Source organism: Dromaius novaehollandiae, chromosome 9 (assembly GCF_036370855.1).
Source record: "Dromaius novaehollandiae isolate bDroNov1 chromosome 9, bDroNov1.hap1, whole genome shotgun sequence".
Classification (NCBI taxonomy): Eukaryota; Metazoa; Chordata; class Aves; order Casuariiformes; family Dromaiidae; genus Dromaius; species Dromaius novaehollandiae.
The window spans coordinates 28865835-28883721 of record NC_088106.1 but is presented as its reverse complement, the minus strand read 5'-3'; the positions used below and the strand labels follow the sequence as shown (position 1 = coordinate 28883721).

At 39.7% G+C, this 17887-nt stretch overlaps 1 protein-coding gene across 5 annotated transcripts in view; it reads right to left on the bottom strand.

Moving 5' to 3' along the window:
* Nucleotides 1-17887, bottom strand: part of STAG1 (STAG1 cohesin complex component) — a 197425-nt gene that overhangs the window by 27514 nt on the left and 152024 nt on the right. For all 5 annotated transcript variants that reach the window (XM_064517032.1, XM_064517029.1, XM_026100554.2 and 2 more), the window contains exons 20-23: nucleotides 14986-15056; nucleotides 9569-9656; nucleotides 8205-8285; nucleotides 127-219 (exon numbers count right to left, since the gene is read on the bottom strand). In XM_064517032.1, the coding sequence (XP_064373102.1) occupies nucleotides 127-219; nucleotides 8205-8285; nucleotides 9569-9656; nucleotides 14986-15056 (333 nt within the window). The remainder of the gene's footprint in view (nucleotides 1-126; nucleotides 220-8204; nucleotides 8286-9568; nucleotides 9657-14985; nucleotides 15057-17887) is intronic.

The following is a 17887-nucleotide window of genomic DNA, read 5'->3' as shown; positions in this document are numbered from 1 at the left end:
TTCAAGTTTTATTTAGACAGAAAGCACACAAAATTTTACTTCAAGTGCAGTATAGTAAGTGTCTGAGTTTTACTACAGTTTCATATTCACACTTTTGTAAAAGCTTGTGACTGACATTTCCTTTACCTGTTCTTTGACTGGAGTGTTGACATTTGATAGACACTGCTGGCAGACAGCCAGAAAGGATTTCACAGTTTTCCTCAATACCAACAAGTCCTCCTGGAATAAACATGAAAAAGGGATAATATTTAAGTACTGATAAGAGGTTGCTAGGAAAAAGCAAAATAAAAAGATGGTGGTAATCTCATATATTCAATCCTATAAACTAGCCAAACAAAAATGAAAAGGCAGTGAAAAATCTTCCTAAAAATGAGTCACTGGTTTTCAGAGGAATGGCCCAAGGTTTCCCTGTAATAAATAATAATAAAAAAATACATATTCATGAGTTAAAATCATCTGTATTTTACATTATAAATGTTTCAGAACAAAAAGTTTGATACAAGTTCAGCCTACCTGGTGATTTGTAAAGAATTCTGCATGCAGATAAACCAACACAACCAAAACAGTAAAACACCAATAAATGTCTCAAGTTCAATCAAAACATTGTCCTAACTGTGCACACAGGGGGGATATGAAGGCAAATCATGAACCTAACGACTTATGGGAGAAGGAGGGTGGTTTGCTGATCTGCAGAAGGAAGGATTTGTGGGGGCAAAGATAAATGAATGACGGCATTTCATCACCCGGATCTGAGAGACAATCAACAAATATTTTAAACGTGGGTACCAGAACTGGCAGGTTCAAGAGGAACGCTGTGTACTTTGACCTGGAGGAATGAATGTGTTCCATTTTGAATACAGGGTAACAAAGTAAATAGATAAAATAGTGAAAACAAATCAAAACAAAACATAAGATATTGGAGCATAATCGTAAGAATGCAACAAATAGCCACATGGAAGCAGTAAATCAATTACAGAAGAAAATGAATCTTCCTATGTGAAAAGCTTGTGACTGCCTCTACCTCATAACCAAGAACTTGTTGAAAATGTATGTGGCTTCTTGGCTGTACTTAGTTATTTTTCTTACATTAGGAGCAAACCAAACATGGAGAAGAAAATGAGAACCACAAATCACCAAGACTTTGAGTCAGCTTCAAGTTTTGTCAGAAGGACTAGCTTTGTCAGCATCGATTTATGTCTCCTGCTACTCTGTGTTGCTCAGGTGATGCAGTTAAGTGGTTCTGCCCCGTCTGCTCCTGCCCCACGTACTGAAGTGTCTGCAGTAGCCACGTGTCTCCCAGCATCCAGCCCTGCTCCTGTCCCACCAGCATCCCAGCCAGTGCCTCACGGAGAGGGCGGCATTTCTTTCATGGGCCTGGGGCCACTGCTTACAAGATCTTTCCCAGTTTTCACAGTAACAGGTTTTGTGCCAAGAAGGGATCGTTACAGCCATTAAACCACATATGGAGCCTGGTTGCCTACCACTACTGCCAACTTTCCCTCCATGGTACCTGTATCAATTTTTAAATGAAAAACAGCCTCCTACAGAATGACACCAACCTAAATCCAAAGGATCTACAGGGTGTATCTGCAACATTTTCCTCACTAAACTATTCTGATTGTTAATTATGCTGGCTGTTCAATACAAGTGTCTCATTTCTAGTTTTAGCTTTTTTACTGCTTCCCATCATAAGATCTTGTTGTTCTTTGTTTACAGAAAAGCCTTTTTGCGGTCCTTATGTTCTGCCTGTACTGGTTCACAACAGAAGGCATCTCTGCAAGTACGCTGAAGCACCCCAAGTATTCCTAGATCTCTGAACCTCTTATAATTTTTCAATAGACTAAGTGTGGTTTTCTGACCTGGACAGTATTTCAGCCACAATCTTAAGCTCTGTGAGCTCTATCACCTTCTTATTCCTATTCAATTTGCTGTGTTAACACAGCCAAAGATCATTGCAGCCCTTTGTGCCACTGCATTAACACTGCAATTACATGATCAGTAAGATTGCTACAATTATCTCTCTCATCAGCTCTTCTGAGACACAACTTCCCAGTGATCAGCTTTTTTGTTCCCAGATGCAAGTCTTCTATTTGGCTGCACTAAAATGCCTCTCTTTTTTTTTTTAACTGGATATTGTTTATCAAGTGACCTACGTTATCCACAATTGACCTTTATTAATTTTTAGAACACACTCTGAACAATTTCACTTTACCCTCCCTGATCATGGGCAAAAACAATGATCAGTTTTGAGATGAGAAGGGATCCCTCCTGGAATGCAGCAGAAGCAGTTCCATGGCACGATGATTTCCCACTTGCATTTTTTCTCTAATAAATTATCCAGCTTTGAGCTATTGAATATGAATTAAATTCGCATATTCAAATATTCGACTGAAATGCAAGGTGATACTAATGTCTTACGCAAATTGGTATTTCAAAGTAGTATCCTTTTTCCGTCAAAAAATCTTCTCAAGAATGAGTTTATTTCTTCCTTGATGTTTTATTTGTTGGTCATGTTCTTTCTGTCCTTCAGCCTTGTACTGACTGTTTCTATCAGCCTTTCCAAGATTTTAGCTAGGACTGAGGCCAGGCTTATCCGTTCACTGTGACATAATCATCTGATTTATGCTTTTAAACTTTGGTATTACAATTACTTTAATAACCTATTTTTAGTGCAATTATTTCTATATAGATGTTCATGAATTCAACAGAGAAACTAAAACCTATGAAAAAATCCTATTAAAAGGTTAAAAAGTGAGCATGTCTCCCATCTTTCATTCTGTCCAAGAATGACTAGCACCTAGGTATATGTTATTCATTATGTTCTTCTCACTTGATAGCATTAAATTTAATTAACAGTAAATTTAACATTAAACATTTAATTAACATTACATTTTGAAAAGTTATAGACAGCAAAAGAAAGCCCTGCTAAACAGCGCAACAGAGCCATCTGGAACTTTTCTACATTTGGAGAAATCCCCAGAATACTGTAGAGTGGTAATTTTTTTTTTTTTTTAAGAGAATGGAAAGGAAAAAAATGAATTAGTTTTTTAAAGTCTTTTACCATTCTCAGGCACACAGCCAAGGCTTTTGAAATGTGCTTACACGATATGCTGCTTTCAGACAAAAAACTGGTATAAAAAATTCAGTCTTCTTGGTTGTGAAGGTAAAACTGTGGTGTCACACTGTGAACCGGATCACTGAACCTAGCCAGGACAAAAATAACCCACACTTCAGCTGTACGGTATAATATCGCAATACGTAACCAGTGCAAGTCAGGAACAAGAATGGGCAGCTAAGAGCAAGAGCTTGCCCTGGCTCTGGCACCAGCTGCAACCCAACAGCTGCATTCGCGCGACTGCTGTCTAAACCCTTGTTACACTCTGGAGCTTGTTTGCCACTGAAGCCATTTAGAAATCCTGTGCTTCTGTAAAGATCACCTCCAGAGTCCAAGGCTCTTCTTTGTATTTTTCCATTGCCCTTCCTTTAAACTACTTACTTGCAGTATTAACTTCCTTCTCCTTATTACTCCATTTTTTTGATAAACTTCACAATGTTCAAGAGCAATTAACTTTCAACTCTACTGGGAAACACAATCCAGCTTTTTGTGTCTTGTGACCCTCTTCTTCCCTTCAGCATTTCGTGCCTTCTTTCATTGTGCCTGTACGCATATGAAAAGTCACCAAGCCACTACATTGTTCTTTAAATCCCTCTTTAAATTTCCTCTACTAATTACTCTGACTACTAATCACCTCCTAATAAAGATGCCGATGCTGTTGGCTAGGCTGGTTGCTGCTCATTCAGAACCTTTGCCTTGCCTCTGAATGCTTGCTCTATCCATGTCTTTGTGCTGAGAGGTTGGACTAAGGTCTTCTATATATATTTCTTTTTAATTGCATACACGTATAGTGCATTGTATAATGGGCTCAGGCACCCAGTTTGTTGAACACATGCAGAAATTGAGATGGAATAAACAACTGTATAATTTAACCCCCAGATCTCCTACCTCAAGACTGTATTTTTTCTCCCCCAAGAGATATGGACAAGAGAACTCTTGCTGAGAAATTGTCAGCTTCCTTTGAAGCCAGCCTCAAGCCCCCTCTCACCCGAACAGCAGGTTTGCTCTAGAAGGCAACAGATTGCTTCCACAAACTACTCAGTATAAACCCCTTCCTCCCGGTACTGTGCTACTTGTCACGAACAGCACGGGTCTGCTTACCAGCAACCCACTCACTGATGGCCTCCCATCCTGCCATGAACATTGACGAGAAGATGACCAATGATTAGAGCATCGGCCTACGGATATTTGAAGGCTCATCCATTTCATCCTTACCTGCTACAGCTTTACTTTGAGTAACCAATGCTTCCTTTCAGATTTTAGGCACTAAGATGACTCCACAATATACCATTTTTTTTCACAGGCCATCTTTAAGAAGAGTTTTAAAATAACTGTTCCCCAACTCTATGCTTTACTTAAGATGACTGATGGCATCTCTGTCATTTGGCAGAGAATCTGGACTTTCTTACTAACTCCAATAATCACCCTTCCATCAAATGTCTCTGAAACACTTTTATATGAACATCACTTTCTTCAGCACAATGGTCAATGTAAGTTGTAATATTATGTAGTGCGGAAGAATCTACAGAGCCTCCCCTAACTAACATGGCCTCGATAACAACAGCTGACACGATGAGTGCAGGTTAATTATGCGTCATTAACAAATCAATAAGCTGCCCTGATCCTAATGTGACTTAAACCATGCGAGTGGAGCAGTTTTTCCCTGCAGCACATACAAAGCCTACAGACCAACACAACGAGCATCACATGCAATCAGCCGTAATCCAAAACACGCCCAACACGTGCACTACACAGAATCACTCAGGAAGCACGAAATGTGTCCTGAGTGCCAGCACGATGCCCACTGCGGTAATCTAAACAGGACGCTTTCCAGGCAAGGGCAGTACTCTTGGGGGAGAGATCCCTGTTTTGCCATCTAGAGAAGGAATAACTTAATTTCTAGAAAGATTCTGCTCCCAATTGTGTATCTCTGCATGTCACATATGACTCTTCCTTGGAACCAATGAATTCACACAAATGACCCAGCTGGCAGTGGATGAACATTTAGAAATCAATCACTCCATCTTCGACCTCTCAGCTTGGGTGCTCAAGGGAAATCTAAAAATCACCTTCTAAACATAAACTGTGGAGGGAAAAAAGTCATAAATCTACTGGATACAGACAAACAAGGTCTCTGAGAGATTAGCTTTATGGCATATTAGAAATTCCCTTCTCCACATTAACCTTTTCATCTTTTATCTATCTTTCTTCCCCTCCCTGATATCCACCTCCTGTGTTTTGTCACCTCACCTTTCCCCATCCCATAGGTACCAATGACCTTTTCCTTTTCTTTTGGAGACAACTTACCCGACCTATACCTGAAACCATTCCAAGCACTTGTTCGCAGCTTGTAACTTGCTTTGTAATCTTCGGCTTGTATTTCAGACCTGAAGAGCTTGTGTGCCCAAAAGCTTGTCTGGTTTTTACAACTATATCTATTGGTCTATTAAAGATACCATTTCAGCCTACAAACCCTCACCTCCGTATGTTCTGAGATAATCACAACTACAGCAAAGTACCACTGGAAATTGGATGGACGTACATACTAAAATCCTGTGTCAGAACTATTGCTGTAAGAGCCTGAATGTCTCAAAAATGCTACTGAAATACACTGGTCTTCACTGTGAGATCCTCTCATTACTGACTTTGCCTTGCCCATACATCATACATTTCAAGTCATTCCATTTTAGTGCTTGCTAATTCTTAAGTCTAGCTCATGGCAAACAACCATGGGCAAAATGATCTCCTAAAGGATTAAAAAGCAGATATAGACTAGATTTATTTTCACAGTCAACAAACAAAAATGGAAAGTTTGATAGGAAAACACAAAGAAGAAAATGTCACAACCACATCAGGTTCATAGGATTTCTCCTTAACATGTTTCTATTGTGGGAAAAGCTGGGCTTCGGGGCCAGCTGTGAAGAGATGAAGGGCATTAATGCAATCCTCCTCTTGAACTAAGCAATCATAAGACTGAATATTTTTTTAGGGAGTGGAGGTGAAACCCCAAACATTAAAATAGTAAGAGCTCTATAGGTTAGACTAATCATGATTTTCATCAGAGACTCCAGCAGCAGAACTGACTTGTACTTCAAACAGTCTTTCACAGTTTATCTTTCACATTTCTTTCCATTTCTGTGATCTATAGAATGAATAATACAAATTAGAAGAGTATTAGAAATACATGAAGGCTCAAGGCTATTATGCATTTATCTCATATAACAATGTATCATAGGAACATATCCTATTTTGAAAAAGAAGGCTAAAGCACACAACCGCACTGAGCTCGTCTCCGAGAAAACCCCAATGACTGGAATATATAAAGGGCTCTTTCTCTGTTAGTTTAACTGGACCACCATGTTAATGTTGCAAACAACAGTCCACATACTTTGGCTCCAAAATGCAAAGCTCCTGACCAGGTCCTACGCAGATAAATACTGTATATTTTGGCTGCTAGCTATAATTTATGGTAAGTATGTTTCTTTTGCTATAATTAGATGCAAGAAAACATGAAACCTTTTTTGGAACAATGCCGACAGCCATCACTCAGCACCGTTTATGGTGTACTGCAGCATCTTACTATGCTTAGTTCAAAACCATGGAGAAAGGCAGTAAAGGGAGGTGAGAACCTTCCTGAATGCTCTGCGTATACACGTGTGTGCCCAGAGCAGGGCACGCCTGGGCACTGCTGCTCGCAGGGCCTCGCAAGCGGGACAGAGTTACTGGACACCTTCAGGAGGGTTAAGCTGCCTAGCAAATCCCCACCAGTCAGAGCACACGGGGAAAGCTGTAATAAAGCTGCTGAAGACAGTGTCTAGGCTTTGGTAGTTGACCAGGAGTTGCATCTGCGCTGAGTGCTTGGTTCCCCATACCCAAATCACTCGGTACACAGGCAATCAGCAATCCGGATTTCCTTACTAGGGAAGCATTAGACTGAGATTTGGCGTGCTGGTTTTATGGACTTGAAGGTGAGAGCGGTGTAAGGCCTTCGGAATTCTCTTTTAGTTTTTTAGTTCCTTCTGTCAAAGCGAAATTTTCTCCCCAAGGATAACAATACCGCTAGCCAGGAAGACTTCAGATTCTTTGATTGTGACGAGATTCTGAGATCATTTAAAATAAATGGGATGCAGTCAGTTTTCTCAGCTGTAAGGAGTCCAGGTGTGATACTGTACACTACCAGCGTGCTAAAGAGATTGAGCAAACTGCTGAAAAGAGGAGTGAAGGCAATGTGAAGGAAAGCCTGACTAAAGAGTAACAATGGTTCTTATTTTCTGATAGCTATTTTTAAATGTCAAATACATCAATATTCCAGAAAAGTATTTACAATGCATTTTGCCATTTTTAGGCACATTAAATGCTTATTTTTATAGTACTTTACTTTTTTTGAAGCTATGGGGAAGTACACATACTTTGATTTGATGTAGTACTTTTGAAATAATCCTAAAAAGACATAATTTTCCCTTGTGATTGAGAAAAGCTAAGAAAAGGTCCAGGAAAGTCTAAATATAATAAATCAGTTACATGCAGCATTGTCCTTACCACATTACACATGCATGCACTTACTTTTTATTAGTCACTGATAGCAATCTGACCTTTTTATTTAGCAACACAAAAAATGTAAGTAAAAGGTAAACACAGTAAATACACATAAACATTAAGCTATCCATGATGTAGAAATCAACAGTACTGCTTGCAACCTTAGGTAAGCATTGTCAACATTACTTAACTATTCGTGCAAACTGCTGTACCCACAACAAAGCACATTAAGTATCTTCGGCAATAAAAACATAAAAATCAACAACAAAGCACATTAAGTATCTTCGGCAATAAAAACATAAAAATCAACTAGTGTCAAATCCCGATACAGACAAGTTTTCACTGTTGCTCCTATAGCTTACTTAGACAAATTCATGATGATAAACAGATCTTGAAAGTATTAAATAAATGAAAACACTGACATTTTCTCTCTCCTTCGCACTGGTATAGAATGACTGTACACTGGGTGAAGTTATAGAGAATCAGGTCTAATGCATTTTTAGGCAAGTTCTGTCTCTCCAGTAAAATTTGTATTGATTGAATCCCTACTTACTTTGGAAGGGGAGCCTTCAGTGATTTTCACCAGCTGCCAGAGAATAGAGTAATGGGAACACTGCAGTGCCTGAACAACTATCTGGAACAGAGAGAACACAAAGAATCACAGCACACTGGAAATATCAAGCATATCACTAAAATGTATGTAAAATTTATAATGCACTTTGGAAAGGAAAAACAGGAGCAGCTCTTTGGCGATACTTTGTTTTCAAGGATACGGTGTTATCCCTTAGTTTGGTGCAGAAAGGAACCAGTTTACTATTGATGAAAAAAATCCCGTGTACATGCTTGGAAGCAAAACAAAGCAGAAAACTGTATGAAAATATAGTAAAAGATGATGTCATGACATGAGAGAAGTGCAAGCCAACACCTATGTATATCAGTGCAAAAGCATCTGTTTAAATATTTCTACATCTTAATTTGCTAATAAAATAATCAGGAATTCTGTGCCATAATCAAATGAACATGTAGCCCAACTTCTGAAAAAAAAAGGAGAAGGAGAAAATACTAAGTAGCTCTAACACTGCACCACCCACCTGCACCTCGCCTGGCTGAAGGAAGGCAGTAGGGGATAAAGCCACAGAAAATTCCTCATCTAACTGCCTGTTGAAAGAGTCAGACCTCCCAACACCCTGCACCCCATGTCTCCCCTATGATTCCTTCTAGAAAACATTTTACAGAATTTCTTGAGAAGAGAATTCTCTCCTAAATGACAGTGAGTTAGAATTAACAGCTGGCTTCTAATTCAAACCAAATTCTAACTTAAAATATGCTGAAATACTGGCGTAGGCAGTTTATATTTGAAACTGGAAATGCATCCTGGGAGAATCAGAAATGGTCCCTGTGCTCATCCATGAGAAGACCAGAACAAAATTAGAAGAAAAAAAGTCTAAGATTAATGTCCACTAAAAGAACTCCACCAGAAAAGCTGGCCAGCATCCCTGCTATAGGTGTTTCTTAGTTCTTGGTTCTCATAAGCATCCATCTTACCTTCAATACAAAATAATTGTCTGTGATAATTTCAACTGTAGACAAATTCTATAAATGCTGGGTTTCAGTGTCCACCTCATCACTTATGCAGTGCAGCCAGGAACATAACTTTATTTTATAGATGAGAAAGATGAGGCAAGTAGCTTGGTCAAAATCACACAGAGTAAAAGCGGAAATAGGAGAAGAATCCAAGATTTTTCACCCCTTGGATGGCACTTCACCACAATAGTAATTTCATTCAAGACCCCATAATTTCCCTAAATAACTAAACTGTAGTGAATTAATCTCTTAAAAAAAAAAACAAAAAAACCCCCCAACCCTCTTTAAAACTTGTGTCTCCAAATGATGTAATGTATGCATGGCTTACTGTACCTGTTCTGGCATAGCTCCGTGTTCAATTCCAGTTCTTAGTAATCTGTAGCAGTTACTGAACAGATCCCATTTTGTGAGATCATGAGCACTAGAATGAGAAGGAATGAAGAGAGGTTAGCTGGGTTCCTCAGAACTCCAAATCACAGCAAGAATATAGTCTCTGCACTGGCAGCTCAGTGAGTAGTTTGGTATTTTGGCAATGCTGAGACAAGAGCGTATGCTGAACAAGACGGCTATACAATTAGCTCACACCATGTTAAAAGCAAAAGTTCTGCTTTGTGGTAACAGAGCAAAAATCTTTTATTACATGAGATTTTTGCAATGAGGAGATAAACTTAATGCATACCAAACATCTATAAAAAAATAATTTAAGTGTAGTTACTAGCTCCTTCTCAGTGTTGCCTCTAAATCAGCTCTCCTCTTTGGCTCTAAACCTCGACAGATCTTCTGAAGGCACTTCCCTTGGCATTGTAGCAGAAACTATGACTAAACTCCCACAATATATATTGAATGGAAAAACTGCTTTAAGCAAAATAAAAGGGTAGAAGATGATGTAAATTTATTTAGAGTAAAATAATATACATTATCACTAAATATTAAAGACCTTAATATATCTAAAGTAAGACAGCATGATATGCAGGTATATGAGACAAATGGTAGCAACTGCCCCTCCAGTGTTTCACAATTAAGTTATACTAATCTGATTGTCCAGCAAGATAAATATGATATTTGCAGCATATATTCTGCAGTCTTATAGATCTCAACAGCTCAAGTAATAGCTTTATTTATACAGAACCGACAAATACTGAATAAATTATACAACATGAGGTTGCCTGGAAGACAAGAATTCTATTCCACAAAAAAAAAAAAAAAAAAAAAAAGTGTTTAACATTTTTTTCGCATTCTGCAGTGGAATTAAACTGAGGTCATTTGAAATGATTTATAAACATATACAAAAGGGCAAGCCACCACAGAATAATCAGAAATTTGGTGATTAGGATACTCACCTAGAATGAGGAGGTATGCTCAGACTGAACTGGCAAGTTAAATCAGACAGAGCTGTCTCTTGCATCTGACTCCCTTTCATCCGAGCACCTTGACTGCCAAGATGTGCTCACTTTCCCACCCCTTTGCTTCTGCCTTGCATTGGTGCTGTCTGACTGTTTAAATAATTAACTACCTTGCTCAGCCGTAGAGAATAATTCTCTAGGTCTGAAACAGGCAGAGGTTGAACTCAAGACCAGCAATGCCTAGATCCTACTGAAACCCCTATTACGAAATGCTGTCTAGTCTGGAGCGTGTTAACCCCACAACCTGGAAAACCTCACTGGTAAAAGTTTTGCAGAAAACATAACGATTAATGCCCTTATGCTGAGAGCAAGTGAAGTATGCACTCTCAGGTTGTGCCATCAAGCCAAGGTGCATCCTGACTTCTAATTAAAAATCCAAATCTTCTGAACAGAAGAACAACAGTTTGGAAATCTTAAAAGAAAAAACTTTTCTTTTTTTAAGCAAACATACTCCCACACTTAAATTCCGGATGGTTGTTGAAGTATGGAAATGAGATGTTTTATAGATAAATTATAGGCTCTCAGGGAGCTGCCTCTGACTAGTCATATCAAGCGCACAGACCCTGCTTCAGCAAATCACAGAGCTGCTAGCAAGGCAGAGTTGTACCTCCTTAATTATAGCACTGTAATTAAAGTAGTAAAATCTCCTTGGTGTGCAGAGGCAGGTATCAGCATAGATTATCCCACAGAGAATATGAAAGGAAAAACTGTCTTACCTCTGACTTTTCATTTGAGACCCCTCCATGTCAGACAGCCGTCACCGTGGGGCATTGCCCCCGGCCGTGACAGCTGGGGCACCTTAGCTCTTTGCTCTGGGCCCGGCCTTGGAAGCGTCCTCAGGAAGAGCCTTCCAGAGCGACAGCTTCCAAAGCTGATAAAAAACCAACTCCATACAAGTTTCATAGTGCTCTGCAATATAAACTCCCTTAAAGATGAGCCTCCACATTAAATTTAGGGATATAGTCTGGAACACCTTTGTCTCTTTGAACTACTTAACAATCAAAACAATAGCAAAAAAAAAAAAAAGTTGGCCATAACACAATGCACCAAAGAGGTTCAGCTTGTCTGACAGAGATTCTTAGAACAAAAATTCATATTTAACACAGAATTTTCCCTCTCTTGGTCCCTTCCATGTCAGAACATCTTCACGGTGGACTACAGAAAACAAGGTCCGAGTCTCCATGAAAGAAGGATTCTTTCCATCCCTGTGGATAACACTGTTCACTGAGGCACATGTTTCTACCAGACGCTATGGGAGCTGAGGTAAAGATATCAATTCCACAGCATTTCTGAAAGTGTGGAAAGAAGCAGCCTAGAAAACTCCTTATAAAAGAGGTGATCTCTCTCTCCGTCCACAAAAGTGCTGTCTTTTAAAAGAGGCACATAGTGAGCAGAGCTGTACCTTGGGCTTGGAACAGCTCTGCTAGCTACAGTCTTACTTCTCTATTGAGGTTTCATTTATCTTCATTCCTACTTCTTCAGGATGTAACAAACTTCCAAATAACTTAGTCTGAAGGAATCTGATATGATGTATTGGTCAACTACTGGAAGAAGGTTAAGGAAAGGGTTTGTATAAATGGAAGAGAAGCCCTGCCTGTCTGACCACGAATTTACCTATCTTGGAAGTGTCCTGACTGACCATGCTTATACTGATAAAAACACAGCTCTTCTATGTGGAAAGTTACTCTAGCCATTAGCAGGCTTATGAAGTCAGTGCAGAGACAGGAAGGGCTGCGAGGCAGTGATACTAACTACCCTCATTTCTAAATGTGAAACACTGTTGTATATATAGGCCAGCATCAAAGAGGCACATCCAGAGTAACAGAGGTGAGTATGGTGTCTTGCACTGGATTAACTGGAGCAATTAAGTAACAAAGGTTGATATTTTGCAGCATACAAACTGACACAGCACCAATGTGTTGAGTGTGAAAGTTCAGCTGAGTTGGGCTGGACACACAGTATGGAAAGATTGTCTCCATGTACGTAAAACCCCCAAAGATGCTACAGCTGTGAGTGAGACCCTGGCAAAAAGAAGCCTAAACGTTTATTCCATGTGTTTTATTTCAGAAAACCTCAACAAGGTTTATTACTCCATTCCGAAGACTTGGAAGGAAAGATTGTAATGAAGAATTTCGTTTCTACCTGAAATACCACTATACTTGTTTGATGAAAGACATTTTAATTAAGAAGTGTGCTGCAAGCCCTTTGCTGCCAAACAGCGTTTTGTTCTTTGTAAAATATCCACCTCCTACTGAATTGGCTCCATTGACCCAGCATGTAAGGCGATGGACCTTTTCTAATACTGTGAGTGATTTCATTACCATTTGATTTACTTTAATTTAATTAGGAGGAAAACTGGGCAACAAATATGATCTACAGGATATCTGTCCTTATTTTCTAAGGATCCATTTTTTGAGCTAATTCATTCCCAAATGAAGAACTACCACGAGATGCCCCTCTCAGAAAGAGGATTAGAAAGAGGGAAACCTCCGTATGGAAACTTTGGGGTCTGGACAGCTTTTCTGATAATCCTTGACTTGTTTTTCCCAACTCCCTGGAAAAAAAAAGTCATGGTTCCTTTATCCTAGAATATGAAGCAGCAACTTCCAAGGAAACACAAGCACAGAGAAGGTAGTTGGAAGGCTCTCCTACTGCAAGAAGGGAAGGACTTATTTCTTTTTGAAACCTCAGCACCTGCTTTTTCTCTGCACTGTCTGAAGATTTGACAGACATCAGTTGTTAGCCTGCCATTTCAACTTCTATTGATTTAATTTCTTTTGGCTACCAGCTGATGACAGACACTACAGGCAACAGCCACAGTTCTTTGAGCAGAGAATACTCAATGCAAGTTTGGATTGAAGATCTTAATCTCTTATCTAAAGGTTTGATAAAACTCTGCCTCAGATGGTATGATTGCTTCCCTTTAACAAAGAAACCATAGCAGACTTAACATTCAGTGGAGTAATGAAAAGGATTTCAGTCCCTACATACAAGCAGATATTAATTAGAAATTCCCATTGAAATATAACCATAAATCCCAAATCAGCTGAGAAGTGATACACAGCTGTTCTTCAGCTCTACAAGATTTGATTCTTTTCTTTTTTCTTTTTTTTTTTTTTTTGAAGGTGAAGTTAGAAGTCCCTGAGCCTGATCTGTGTTTCATTCTACAAAGCCTTGTCTAGAGTCTGAAACAGCTCTTTAGAGATTTGGAACCCTAAAGGAAGAAAGTGTACACGCAGGACTCCCTCCCTCAGGAAAGTCTTAAGATTTGTGCTGCTCTCTTGGAGGTGAATTACAGCTTTCACCAGTCCTGTCTGGAGCAGGAGTGGCTCCAGAGGGTTACCAGGGAGACTGAAAAACTGATTTGCACATGTATCAGCCTGCTTCACTACAGAAATTAGTAACGATTTAATGAACTCGGTGGGACTCTTGTAGAATGGAAAGAAAGAACAGATATTTCAGAACTACTTCATACAGTGATCCAATAAAAGATTTAGGATTAAGCGAGGACCAAGCACAGCACAGAGGGAGAAGCAAGTCACTAAAACCAAATACACTTATTGGTATAAATAAGGTTACAGAAACAAGTACCTCTCACATCTTGTGATAAGGAGGAAATGATTTGTGACTCGCAGCAGCATATGAAGCTTTTTTGCCTGCTGACCAAGAACAATTACTTGTTACAAGTTACGGGGTGCCCGTAGGTCTCTCAGAGAGCAGCAGGACCCGAAAAGCTTATGCCTGGCTCCTTTGCGCTGGTGCAGCCCGTGGCTGGTGAAGGGGGTTCTGTGCAATCCAGGCAGTCAAGACTTTGCCAGCAACTCAGCTGGAAACTATTCCTGGCATTTCTGCAGTCTTCCAAACTCTCATCATAAACTATTAATGATTATTACTACTACTACTCATTTTCACTATTTTGAGGAGAAATATTTCAAAGACATTCAGAAACTGAGGGAAACAACTTCCTCCATGCCTTTCCTAAGCTGAGGCTCAAAGCAAAGATGTGGTTTGCATCCACTGGCTGTGGAGATACGAATTGTCCCTTATGAACAGACTGTCTGACATGCAGGGGAATATCGGTCCAACACTCCTAGGTATAAAAGCATTTAGCACAGGATGGTATGCCACATGCATTTTCATAACAAATCAAATCTGTAAAAGTAATAAGTCATTAACTAAGCAAGGACCAGTCCAAATAGTAATACTCACAAAGCCATCAAGCATTCATCAATCTCCATTTTATAGTTTACACCATAAATTTTCTCATTTCCTAACACTAGACATCAACTGATATTTGCTGAAATGATAAAATTAACACAGTAAATTTTCCAGGGGAAAATCACATACTTGTGAAAAGAGGTTAATCTCTTTAACGTGGAGAGCACATTGTATATGTCATCGTCATCAGCTTCTTCTCCCTGAAAATGAAAGGAAATCCATGAAGAGCAAAATCAATGAACTGAGAGTACATTACTGCATAGGGAGGAGCAGACTCATTTGAAAGTTTATGTTGTCACCAAAACTGACTTCAAATCTTATGACTACTTTTATCTTGGTTCCATAATAATAATATTGAAATAACCACTGCATAGCACTAGGAAATAAACAAGATCATCTGATAATATTCAGCAGTGTCACATATTAATACTCAAACCAGCATCCTCTAGCAGTAGAAATCATTCCCCAAAGAAAAGAACAGTTCTATCTTATTTTACAAAAAGGCCTGACTTGCAATTTAACAATCAGCTGATGAATGAGCTACAAGAATAAAGCCAAATGCTCCTCTTGTTCCACACCAGAAAACTGCAGATGTCAATAGGAGATTTTTACAATGATCAATGGGAAAATTCCTTTCTCATATCCTTCACTGCTATTCAGTGTGTTACACATTGTGATGTGTGGCAGTCACATCGTACAGAGTGACATATGTTCAGAACTGGATGGCAGAGGGTTGTTTTTTTAGATTTTACAAATCTGGGGGAATCATGAAGCCAAGAGTAAATATTGCATAACTCAATCAAAATTTTTAATTTGAATTTAATTTTTTTTGACATTTTAAAATGTCATTATGCAAAATTTTATGCAAACTGAGCATCAAATTCTCCTAGTGAACCACTGGAAAGAAGACAACTCCAAAACTTCATTTTTTCCAGGAACTTTCTGAAGTGGAAAATACACTTAAAGCAATTCTTCTCCATTTCACTTTGTTTTGATCAATCAATTCCTTTCCAGCTAAAAGCCCAGGAATTAAACATTTCCCTGCCTTCAGATGCAATTGTCAATCAATGTTTCTCTCATTATCAACCTAGTAGGACGCCATAAAACAGTGAGATGCTTGCTTGGGTACAGATATGTGTGTTGCAGAATTTAAAATCTTCATAATGATTAAATAAACTTACTAAAATTAATTAAAGTATCATCCAGTAAAGAAAATGACAAAGGCCAAAATTTAAATTCCTTGCTATCTCACATTTTTGTCTTATTTTTGTGTCCCCAGCCTTCTCCTTGTCATATGTCTGACCTCTGCCCTCCCTGTCCCTTTTGGATCTAAAGCTCTTAATTCTTCATTTCTCATATGACTCCTAGTCAGGGCTTTTTTCTCAAATCCTCATCCATCTCTCATGCAGGTCCCCAAGTGAATATACACAAAGATCTTAAGCCTTTGCTGGCATTTCTCTACCCCTCTCCAAAGCTGGCTGAAGGAAGGGGCTGCAGCAGAAGTATTTCTACCACTGGCCCCTGCTCCTTCAGAAGATCAATCCTGGTCCAGTCGTCTCAGTGCCTCCTTCAGGGCTTCTCCCACTTGAGCGCTGCACAGAGAGAAGCAGCCCGCAAAGAGAAGGGAAGGGAAATGGAGTGTGAAGAAGCAGTGCTAGGCTTACCGATTCAAGAGCAGATCTACGTGATAAAAGGAAAATTATAGGAAAAAGCTTTCTCCCCTATGCATTTCTCCTGGGAAGAGTGGATGGAAGTAACGTATGGATTCTGGGATCTCACTGCTCTCTCCTGATTCCCCGTGTGTAGCGGTCAGGTCAGTGCAGTGTCAGAAGGGAGAGGACCGCGCTGCAGGCCTCTACAGGGTCCCTAAAGCACCGAGTGCATTTTCTGGAGTCTCAACATTCATGTATCCATAGTCTAAAACACAACTGAACCTAAATGCTTTACTGGCGTAAACTGGCATAAGTGATCTGAAATGTGGGCTGGGGGTGGTTCCTTGCACCCCAGAGACCGTAATTCCTGCTGGAGAGGGCTCCCGGAGGAAGGCTTCTGAAATATGGACATAGGGATTGCAAGGCAGCAGAGGTGAAAATAGGACTGGATACCCTCAAACCAGAAAAATCCAAGCACAAGGTGACTGATGCTATAGTAAAAATTCAACACTAAATTCAACACTAATGGGACTGCTGGTTTCCAAAAGGGTACGTGGATGACAGAAAAGGAGGCAGCAGAGTTAGAGCGCTGGTTCTTGTCTCTTGACTCCTCTTCAAAGCTGCTGTGTAGAGGAGAATGGGTAAATCAGAGAAATGATACCTGCTGTACAGCCACAGGCATCCTAAGTGTCCCTGCAGCAGTTAACTGAGTCTGGGATTGTGGTTGAAAATATTATTTGTGGGTGTTTCAGCAACCCTGTTTTAAAAAGGTGAGCAGATCTTTTCTTCGGTACTGAAGTTAAACTATCCAGGGAACAGAACGCAGCCCCTGAACCCCTGAAGGGATGGAAAACATCATCCAGGCCACGGACGGATAAAGTCAGCTTCACAGCAAAGTGGTGCGGACCCTGCAAGGGTGGCTCTTCTGCAGAGGCTGCATGCCCCCAGGCAGACCGCATTCGTGTTTGTTATACAGGCCGTTACATGACTGTCTCTAGAGAGAACAAACACGGCATTTGCTTTGCAGGAACTCAGAGAAAAAAATTAGGGGAAAAAGCTGAAAGGAGACATCTTCATAATGTCTTAAGAAAATGAGTATAACAAAGATGGCAAGTCAGTGCCAAAGAATTAAGATTCCACTCCCTTCTGAGTCTAATTCTTGGAAAAAAAAAGGCATAAGCACCTCCAGGCAAGACAGTATGAATGACATGCTTTGTGCTCGTCTGAGTTTGGTTGTAAAAACAGATGGTGAACTTAAGATTCTCCAAGAAACAGGTTTGGAGAAAGAGCCTCACAGGAGCTTTGTCCCTTGTCTCTGTATATGGAGCCAGAATGAGTCTCGGATGCAAGGACAGAAAAAACACAGCTTCATCAGAGCT